Source organism: Tupaia chinensis, unplaced genomic scaffold (assembly GCF_000334495.1).
Source record: "Tupaia chinensis unplaced genomic scaffold, TupChi_1.0 Scaffold000258_1, whole genome shotgun sequence".
Classification (NCBI taxonomy): Eukaryota; Metazoa; Chordata; class Mammalia; order Scandentia; family Tupaiidae; genus Tupaia; species Tupaia belangeri.
This window is the reverse complement of record NW_006159738.1, coordinates 1,186,515-1,197,105: the sequence shown is the minus strand read 5'-3', so window position 1 is coordinate 1,197,105 and position 10,591 is coordinate 1,186,515. Positions and strand designations below refer to the sequence as shown.

Sequence of the window (10,591 nt, the reverse complement as noted above, 5' to 3'; positions counted from 1 at the left end):
CCAGGCACCGCTGCTGCCATTGTGCTCTCCGGGCGCGCACTCTTGCTCCGTTGCCCCCCTGGTCTCCAGAACTTCCCCACGACTGATACTTCAGCCTTGGCCAGGGCCCCAGTTTGCTCGAGAGCCTTCAGGCACTGCTGTGGCCCAAGGGCAGTTTCTGCCTGGATGTGGGAGGCCCCAGTCCAGTTCTGGGCCTCTGGGGCCGTGGTTCCTTGTGGTCCAGGCCGGGTCACAGGGCTGCACTGGCACAGACAGGATGGGATTGTCCCTGGAGGCAGGCGCAGGCGCATCCCCAGGGCTCGGGCTGCCCCTGTGAGAGGTCCTCTCGGAGGCCTGTCCTGGCTGCGGGATAGAAGCTACCTGAAGGAGCTGGAGGGAGGCTGCTGAGGCCAAGGCCACGGCCCAGGCCAGAGCCCTGGCTCCACGGAAGCCAGCTCCATGCCCCTGTTCCCGCGGTTTAGACACATCCCAGCTGGACTGTGGACACCCCTAACCCCCCACCCTGGGAGAACCAAAGCCACCTAGTGGGTGCCTGAGGGGTCAGCTCCAGAGCAGGTGGCCTGGGTTCTATTCCTGCTCGCTACTCAGGAACCGAGGCCTGGGCGTGGCTCAGCGCGTCTGTGTGCAGTGGCCTCATCAGCGTTGGCTGGGGACTGGATGAGGGCCGAGTCAGCGCTGAAGGGCCTGGGTTGGCCCTCTGTGGGGTAGAGGGAGCAGCAGGCAGGCCACCATGGTCACTTCTGTGCTCGGTTTCCTCATCCGCCACCTCCCAGGGTTCCTGTGGGGACTGAACTGGTAACACCATGACACGCTTGGCACAGGGTCGCCAGTGCCTGGCATGGGGGCTGCAGTGTTCTTACTGGGTTGGCGAGACTGAGTTGCTGGCTTTGAGGGTTCAATACGATGCCCAGCGTATCCCCAGAGAGTGCTGGAGCTGACCCGCCTTCGGCCCCATGGGCACCCCTGGTCTGGCCCGCCCTCCGCCTCCCTGGAGGTCAGGCCCTTCCTGCTGCTGGGCCTGGGTGGAGTGAGACTTGAGACGCAGACTCTTGGAGCGTGTGAGAGGAGGCGCCCGGGGCCTGGGCGTGGACTGTTGGAATTTTCCAGCTCAGAGGAGCCAGTGGTCTGCCTGGGAGACTGTTTACTCGCCGGCCCTCCCTATCCACACACTCACCTTTGCAGACAGCCAGCTCCTTCCCCAGGCCCCCGCTGGTGTCGGTGTCTCAGGGCTGCCATGGAACCCACCATTTTCGCCCTGGCCCCCCCACCCCCCTGCAGAGGTGTCCCTGGGCCAGCGGAGACGCCCTTTCCTGCCCGAGGTTAGCAGGGGGGGACAGGAGGGGACCACACCCCTTCCTTGTGCTGCTGTCCCACTGGGGACCCCAGTGTCTTGTCCCCACACCAGTCAGAGCCGTGTGAACCCACCTCCAGGCTCTGGGCCCCCTTTCCCCGTAGGAGTCAGGAGTTGGGGTGCTGGTAGGCAAGCCCAACCCCCCATGGGGTCCTCTGTCCTTAAGACCCTCTGGGTTTGCGATGCTATTCGAGGGCCATGACGAGTCCTTCCCACTCAGTGGCTGTGTCCCCATGGGAGACGAGAACGCAGCCAGCCAGCCCTGGGGGCCTCACTCCGGCTGTGTCAGGCCCTCTGGGGTAGCTCCGCCCTGGAAGGAGGACTTTGCAGGGGCAAGGGCTAGACTGCCAGGTGGGAGGTGGGTCCATCCCGCCCTCGGGCTGCAGCGTGCTGTGAGGTCTCTCAGTGAGACCCTTCTCCAGTCAGGGGGGGTCCAGCCTACAGTCCAGCCCCAAGCGAGACCCCGTGGCAGCTGCTCCTCTATGGCCTGCTCAGAGGAGGCCGACAGGGCAGCCACCCCTGGGCCTCCCGCCCTCTGGGGACCCGCGGCCTCGGGCCCACAGACACCCACTGTTGAGCACTGTGTCGCCTTGTGTGCCGCCCCGCCCGCACATCTGCAGGCCCTCCCGCGCACAACGGGGCTGTGTTCCCAGGCCAGCATGCCCAGGAGGCCCGGAGTCTGCACTGCCCTCCACGCTGTGGCCACGCCTCCCCACGCGTGCCAGGCATCAGCTAGGGCCGCCATGGCAGGGCTGCTCCCCTCTGGAAGGATGGTGTGCTGTCGGGCGAGAGTCCTTGGAGGACTGTGGGTCACAACTGAGCTGGGTGGCAGGAGAGGCCTGGTGGGGAACTGGTATCTTCGGGGCCAGGCCGGGTGTCAGACCCTGGTGCGCTTGGAGCAGGGGTGGCGCCCCTGGTGGGGAACTGGTATCTTCGTGGCCAGGCCTGGAGTCAGGAGACCCTGGTGCGCTTGGAGCAGGGGTGGCGCGTGGCCCCCGTCTCGGGGCAGCTGGGGGACGAGGGCTTCCCTCAACCTCGATTCCTCTCCCTGAAGTGCCTGGACCACTCCCCAGCGGCGTACTCTCTGCTCCTGGAGGAGAAAGGGGCAGCCCTCAGGAGGGGAGGGGTTCATGCCCGCTGCGCCTGGGGTGTCCTGGGACCCAGGAAGAGAGAGGCCCGTCTTTGTGCCTGGAGCCGCAGGCCTGGCCTGGTGGAGCCTGGACTCTGCCTTTCCTCCAGGCCAGGTGGCGTTGGAGGAGCCAGCTCAGGTGTCAGGGCAGCTGGGGGATGGGCTCTGCTCTGGGAGCCTGGGAGCCTGGCCTGTGAGCAGCTGCCTGGAGGGCTGCCGGGAGGAGCCCAGGAGGCCCAGGAGGGGTGGCCTGCGAGCCGTGTTGCCACCAAGTTGCTAAGGACACAGGCGTGGAGTCAGTCCTGGTGCGAGCCCTGGCCTTGCTGGGATTAGCTGTCCAGACGAGATTCTAAGCCCTCTGCCTCAGCATCCCCACTGAGGGCATGGGGTGGAACCCTCCCTGTCCGGGGTGTGGCAGGCAGCGTGCGGCCTGTGCCTGGTGTGCGAGGCCACCGTCAGGGACACAGCTCTGCCTTGGGCTGTGACATCCAGCGGTCGGTCCGAGTGCTGAGGGCGGGAGTGAGCCCTAGAGGGGCCAAGGCAGCCCTCAGGCCCGGCCGGCCAGGCCTGTCTGCAGCCCTCAGGCCCTGCTTCAGTGGGGGCGTGCCTGCCCCAGGACCTGTGTGTGGAAGGGGGTCAGCGCTGCAGCCGTCTTGGCCCTGGCCACCCCTAGGTCCGCCGCTGACTGGGACAGGCTGCTCGGCTCCTGGCTGGCCGCCCTCTCGCTGCCCTGCCTGGGCCCCATGCTCATCACAGCACACGCAGACAGACGCAGTCACCCCCCCGTGCCTGCCTAGGGCCAGCCGGGACAGCCCAGTGGCGAGGGAAAGGCAGAAGAGAAAGCGCCACCGCCCAGGCCCTGTGTCCCGTGTAGCCTGGCTTCTGTGGGGGCTGCCCAGGGCACACGGTCTGCGGGCTCAGGGCTGTGCTGCGTGGGGTCCCTGCTGAGGCCCCGGCCCGGAGCCCTGTGCCCTCAACTTGGTGTCCCTGTGAGGGCCCATTCATGCCACCTGCCCACGGCCCCATGGCGGGGGGTCTGGGGAAGGCAGCCCTTCCTGGTCCTCAAATGAGCACAGCTGGGTGGACAGAGGCTTCGCACACCTGCCCCAGGTGGAGCAGTGGGACAGACCGCAGGACATGCTGGGAGCCTTCTGGGAGGGGGCAGGCACCTGCAGGGCGCCTTCTCGGAAGAGGGAGGGAGCACTGAGCTGGGGGAGAAGAGATGCGAGAAGCCTTCTTGGAAGAGGCGGCATTGAGCTGGGGGACTCCAGGAGGTGGAGGTGGCAGAGGCCTGGGGCGCCGCGGTTCTGGCCATGGTGGGTGAGCTGCAGCGCGTTCGGGCCTCGGTGGGCAGCAGGTGAGTGCAGCAGGTTCCCAGTACTTCACCCCAGGGGACGCGGCCGCCACACTTGTCCGGGGCAGGAGCTGGGGGGGACCTGTCCTACAGGACATAGCATAGCCGAGGAGGGTGGCAGCCCACATGGCAGAAGGGACAGGACCCCACGTCCACCTGTCCTGCTGTGGGCAGCCCACTCTGGGCCCTGCCTCCTGGGTTGGGGTGGCTGATGGCCTCATCCTTCTGAGGCTGGGTCAGGTCTCATGGCTTTCCTGAGAGGCAGGGCCTCCTCCCCTCACCGGCCGTGACCTCACTGCTCCTCCCTCGGTCCCTGTGGAGAGCTAAGTGGTGCTGGGTTGGGACCGAGGTGGCTCCGGGAGACAGAGGCCAGGCCCTGGGCTTATCTGCCCGCACTGCGAAGTCAAGCCCTCCTGAGGGGTGCGGCCTGCTTACAGGGGGCCCCTCCTCCCGGTCCTGCCGCCCCTGCGGTCTCTAACTGGTGGGTCTGAATGCCACCCACAGGCCATCAGCATCAGCAAGGCCATCAACAGCCAGGAGGTCCCGGTGAAGGAGAAGCACGCCCGGCGTATCCTTCCTGCCCGCGCCGTGTCCCGGCCGGGAGCAGAACGGGGCTCCCACGAGGTGCAGGGTGGCCAGGCCTGGCAAGGGCCCTGCTGGGCCTCCAGGCCTCATGGCAACGGACGAGACCTTGCCCTGCCCTGCCCTGGGCCTCCTGTCCAAAGCCCTGCCCCTATGCCCCGGGCAGGCAGGGAGGGTGAGAGGCGCAGGGAGGAGGCGGTGGTGACCCTCCCGTGGTCTCTGGGGCCTTGTCCAGCCACCTGCAGGTGGGAATCTCTGCCCGGCACTTGGCCTTGACCCTGGCAGGCATCATTCTGGGTACCCACCACGAGAAGGGGGCCTTCACCTTCTGGTCCTACGCCATCGGCCTGCCCCTGCCCCGCAGCGCCATCGGATGGCCACCCCAACGTGAGCTGCCGCCCCGCCCCGCCCCGCCCCGGGACAGCACAGGGAGGTGTGGGCCTGGGCCCAAGGGAGGCCAGCCCCATCGCAGGGCAGCCGAGCCTGCCCACCTTGGCACTGGGTGCTGCCTCGAGTGGGGAGTGGGTTTCGGGACCCCTCGCACAGGCCCCACGCCCTTCTCCCCACCCTGGTGCAGGTGCTGCATGACTGCCAGCGGTATCGGAGCAACATCAGGGAGGTCGGTGACCTGTGGGTAGGTGTCCAGAGGCCTCACGGGGGTCCGCCGAGGCCCTGCCTGGCACGCGGCCTTGTGGGCACCGGAGGCTTGGCCGGCCTACAGCCGAGGTCAGCGGGTCGCATTGCCGGGAGGCAGCGGGACACAGGCAGTGAATACGATGTCACGGCCTGAGTTTTAAGGCCTGCTGCTGCCGTCCAGTCACGGAGCTGATGGCCTCGCCATGGGACGCATGGCAGCACAGGCATGCACGGGCCTGAGACGCTGGAGCCCGCGTGGGGCGTCCCCCTGAGCATGCTGGTCTGAACTGTCGGCTCACCTGCCTGCCGATTCTGGCGGGGGATTAGAGCCCCTGGACGGAGAGGGCCTCGGGCCTGCTTCTCTTCTGGGGTGGCCACTGGACAGGGACGAGAGGGAGGCCCAAGCCGGAGCCCGCATCCCATGGACGACCTTTGCAGCGAGGAGGGTGGTGCCCAGGTGCTGTCGGCAGGTGTGGGCCCGCTGGCTGGCTGCGGGGCAGGGAGGCAGGGAGGCAAGCTGGGAGGGCGTCCAGCGCCACTCAGAGCGTCCTCCCCTCTGCCACCAGCACTTTAATGAACCGCCCCAACTCGGAACTGGCCTGTGGCCCTGGACTTGGAGCTCTCCTCTCAGAGTTTCTTTGGCAAGAGTGACAAGGAATACGATTTAAAGGGAAAAAAATAAACGGGGACAAAGGGAGATTGCTGGAGGCCGGTAGAAAACAAAACGTTTGTTGAATGACTAAGTGAGGTGGAGGAGAGGCTCTTGGCTCCTCCGCTTTTCCCTGCCTCAGTCCCCTCGTTGGCTGAGTTTACTGAACGTGCCCAGGCCCTGCAGGTTCTCGGGCGTGTCGTGGAGCAGGGCCCTCACCCGGCTGTCCCCACAGGGGCATCTGCATGACCGATATGGACAGCTGGTGAGCGTTTACACCAGGCTGCTGCTGACCAAGATCTCCTTCCACCTCAAGGTAGTGCCCGGGGGTTGTGGGTCCCCGCGCCAGCCCCTCCATGGTGTCCTTGTGCACGTGCTGGGGTGTTGGGGGCCTCTCCACTCACCTCCTTGTCTCAGCCATAACCACAGGGGAGACAGGGAGGCCAGGACCTCCTTGAAAACGTCCTGAGGAGGTGAGGGTGGGGCGCAGCCCTGCCCTGGGCCCCAGCAGCCTCAGCTGTCCCGGCCACGCGTGCCCCACTTCCCAGTTCCCCCGCGGCCGGCCCTGCCAGCCACACGGGGTGACGGGCTTCTGCCCTGCCTCTTCCTCGTGAGAGAACACTGGAGCCCAGGCCTCCCGGGAGCATGGTTAGGACTGGCTGCAGCGGCCGGGGGTTCTCTCCGCAGCACCCCCAGTTCCCTGCAGGCTTGGAGGTGACAGATGAGGTGCTGGAGAAGGCAGCTGGGGCTGAGGTCAATAACATGTGAGTGTCGGTGCCGTGTGTGGCCTGGGGTCCCCCCCCCATCCTCCCTAACACTGCACAGCCGGTGGGGGGAGGCTCGCAGATGGAAGGCAGTGCTCCCAGGACAGAGGCCAGAGCGCAAGGGATGGGAATCTGGGCCCTGTGGTTCTGCGTGAGCGGGCATGTTATCCCCTAAGAGTGGGGGGTCTCGGGTCAGGCGAGTGGGCCCACCCTGATCCCGCCCCCTAGCTTCCAGCTGACCGTGGAGATGTTCGACTACATGGACTGTGAGCTGAAGCTGGCCGAGTCAGGTGAGCGGCCGGGGGGAGCTGGGGCGGGGGTACTGTGAGTGCCCGAGTGGGACTAGGGGACAAGGGAGGGCGTGAGTGGCCAGACTCGCTTAGCATTCTTCAGGGTACTGCCCTCTGGGCCCCACCCTCCCCACCCCTGGAAGAGGTGTTGGGCTCTCAGTGCCCCCGAGCACCCAGCACGCCTGCCAGGCCCCAGCTGGGCGCCCAGGGCATGGTCTCAGCTGGCCCTCCGCCCAGTGACGCCCACTGTCGGCCCCAGGACAGGGAGTGTGGACGTGGGCTTCGGGACCACCTCTGCTTTCTTGGCCTGGCCTGGGGTGTCTGAGCACCGCCCAGGGGAGTGGGTTTGGGTCTGCTTGACCATTTTCTGCTCTAGAAAGCCTCTGAGCCACGTTAGACTCCCTCGCCCGGCACCTGGCAGCCACTGGCCAGGAACTCTCGGACGGCCCGCCCACCAGGGCTGGAGTGCTGCTGGTTCTGGGCGGCAACATCTGAGTAACCCGGTGACTCAGTGCTCTCCATCGGGGCCGAAAGAAATGCCCCTTTAAGGGAAAACCGGCGACTGGAGAGCCTGGGTATCTGCCTGCATCCCGCTCCGGGCCGGGTGGTTGGGCCGGGTGGTCTAGCGTGGCAGGCTGTCGTTCCCGGCGAGTGCAAGGTCAGCTCGGAGCAGGCCCCGTGGGGCAGAGGGCAGGTGCCCGGGGGTGGCCCACATCGTCAGACACCTCCCAGCAGGACTGTCCCAAACCCCAGCCCTTGCAGCTCAGAGGCCCCCAGGCTGGAGCTGGGTTTCCTGCTCCCCACCCCGGCATGGGAGGATGGTGTGAGCAGATGGTGGCCCCCGGGGAAGTGAGAAAACTCGCCGGCATGCCCCAGCCCCAGGGACTGACGTGTTGATGGGGCACAGAGAGGGCATGCCGACAGGCCCAGCCTCAGTGTCTCCTGAGTAACCTCCCAGATCTGCTCGAGCAGGGTGCAGGGGTGCCCACTGTGCTGACCGTAACAGCAATCACCGGGATGTCCCCGATGGTCCAGGCACGGGGGAGGAGGGCAGCCGTCGGGCCAGGTTCCTGACCCGCGGCCGACAGTGCTAGGAGATGCCCTGCGGTGTGAAACGGAGTAGGTGGGCCAGCAGAGCCCAGAGCAGAGCCTGTGAGTGCTTAGATTTCCCAAGGAGCTGAGCGCAGGCAGCACGACGTGCAGTAGGAGGAATTCATAGGGACCAGCAGATGGCGTAATGGTTACGTTGCTGGACTCCCATGTAATGGACTATGGTTCGAGTCCCGGACCTAGTGATTTAAAACTCAGGCCAGGCACATGTGCATGCGTGCCCAAAATCCTGAGAGGAGAATGGAAAAGGGATTGCGGCATAGCGGGGGTGATTTCTCGCTTTCTCTCTCTCTGTGTATCTTTCTGGAGAATGCATGCACCCTACAGCAAAAGTCTCTCTTTAAAAAAAGAAGTGAATGAATTTGTAGAGAAGGTACAGGCTGGCCCTGGGCCACCTCCTCCCCGTCCCCTCTGTCCCAGGCCCTCTCCTGTCCCAGCAGAGGTTTGCAGACAGTCCCACCCGAGCAAATAAGAGTGAGACCTCAGGCAGGCCCGGCTGTTCCGAGCAGTGACCTGGCATCCGTCCAGCGTGGGACCACCTGGCCGTGCCCCACCCTCGCAGGCTGCCTGCACCTGCCGTCCCTCTCTGCCATGAGGAGGCCACCTGCGTTTGTCCCTTTTCCCTCCTGCTGGTTGTAGTACAAGGCCCGATTGTCAGGGGGGGTCGTTCCCAGGTGCATGTGAGGTTTTGGGGTCACTTGGGGTTTGCAGAGCTGGGTGTGACTTGACCAGCCAGGCCTGTGTCCGTTTCTGGAAAATGTGGCATTTAGGCCACAGCCTTTTTTCAAGTTTTCGTTGATTTCTTCCATGAGAGCAGGCTGGAGACAGAGTCGGGCACTCCCGACGGGGTCTTCACACCGCGATCCCCCTGCCGGTTTCAGCTAGTCTAGGTTAGGGGCACGTACCACCCGCGTGGGCCTCCTGGGCATGCGTGACGCTGGGCCCTGTCCCACGTGGGTCCGGTTGTGTTACCGTCACCTGGCTGAGGACCACGGGCTTGCTCCTCCCTTCTCAAAGTTCCCAGCAGGTCTGAGGCCTGTGGACACAGCTGTCACCGCGTCACCCTGCCCTCCTCACCCCGACCTCATTCACAGGGCCCTCACCTGCCCGGGCAGCCCCCAGCACAGGGGACTCCCCCTTAGCCACCTCCCAGATCTGCTCGAGCAGGGTGCAGGGGTGCCCACTGTGCTGACCGTAACAGCAATCACCGGGATGTCCCCGATGGTCCAGGCACGGGGGAGGAGGGCAGCCGTCGGGCCAGGTTCCTGACCCGCGGCCGACAGTGCTAGGAGATGCCCTGCGGTGTGAAACGGAGTAGGTGGGCCAGCAGAGCCCAGAGCAGAGCCTGTGAGTGCTTAGATTTCCCAAGGAGCTGAGCGCAGGCAGCACGACGTGCAGTAGGAGGAATTCATAGGGACCAGCAGATGGCGTAATGGTTACGTTGCTGGACTCCCATGTAATGGACTATGGTTCGAGTCCCGGACCCAGTGATTTAAAACTCAGGCCAGGCACATGTGCATGCGTGCCCAAAATCCTGAGAGGAGAATGGAAAAGGGATTGCGGCATAGCGGGGGTGATTTCTCGCTTTCTCTCTCTCTGTGTATCTTTCTGGAGAATGCATGCACCCTACAGCAAAAGTCTCTCTTTAAAAAAAGAAGTGAATTTGTAGAGAAGGTACAGGCTGGCCCTGGGCCACCTCCTCCCCGTCCCCTCTGTCCCAGGCCCTCTCCTGTCCCAGCAGAGGTTTGCAGACAGTCCCACCCGAGCAAATAAGAGTGAGACCTCAGGCAGGCCCGGCTGTTCCGAGCAGTGACCTGGCATCCGTCCAGCGTGGGACCACCTGGCCGTGCCCCACCCTCGCAGGCTGCCTGCACCTGCCGTCCCTCTCTGCCATGAGGAGGCCACCTGCGTTTGTCCCTTTTCCCTCCTGCTGGTTGTAGTACAAGGCCCGATTGTCAGGGGGGGTCGTTCCCAGGTGCATGTGAGGTTTTGGGGTCACTTGGGGTTTGCAGAGCTGGGTGTGACTTGACCAGCCAGGCCTGTGTCCGTTTCTGGAAAATGTGGCATTTAGGCCACAGCCTTTTTTCAAGTTTTCGTTGATTTCTTCCATGAGAGCAGGCTGGAGACAGAGTCGGGCACTCCCGACGGGGTCTTCACACCGCGATCCCCCTGCCGGTTTCAGCTAGTCTAGGTTAGGGGCACGTACCACCCGCGTGGGCCTCCTGGGCATGCGTGACGCTGGGCCCTGTCCCACGTGGGTCCGGTTGTGTTACCGTCACCTGGCTGAGGACCACGGGCTTGCTCCTCCCTTCTCAAAGTTCCCAGCAGGTCTGAGGCCTGTGGACACAGCTGTCACCGCGTCACCCTGCCCTCCTCACCCCGACCTCATTCACAGGGCCCTCACCTGCCCGGGCAGCCCCCAGCACAGGGGACTCCCCCTTAGCCTTGGGGGCTCGTTGGCATCTGCTGGTCCGCCCCCACTTCCCAGTGGGACGAGCTTACACGGGTGATGTCGGCCGTCGCCTCCCTCACACCGGCCTCCCGGCGGCTGTGGCGTGCGGCCTGGGTCAGGGCGGACACCCCGCACCAGTGCCAACGCGGGCTCATGCTGCCCCCCGCCCCCCGCAGTTTTCCGGCAGCTGAACACGGCCATCGCCGTGTCGCAGATGTCCTCGGGCCAGTGCCGCCTGGCCCCGCTCATCCAGGCCATCCAGGCCTGCAGCCCC

General features: G+C 65.2%; 1 protein-coding gene across 1 annotated transcript in view; it reads left to right on the top strand.

Moving 5' to 3' along the window:
* Nucleotides 1-4,338: 4,338 nt before the first annotated feature.
* Nucleotides 4,339-10,591, top strand: part of HIP1R (huntingtin interacting protein 1 related) — a gene marked incomplete at its 5' end in the record, with an annotated part of 17,809 nt that continues 11,556 nt past the window's right edge. Inside the window, 7 exon segments of the mRNA XM_027772192.1 lie at nt 4,339-4,402; nt 4,702-4,786; nt 4,788-4,803; nt 4,994-5,050; nt 5,937-6,017; nt 6,389-6,465; nt 6,694-6,755. Coding sequence (XP_027627993.1) covers nt 4,339-4,402; nt 4,702-4,786; nt 4,788-4,803; nt 4,994-5,050; nt 5,937-6,017; nt 6,389-6,465; nt 6,694-6,755 — 442 coding nt within the window.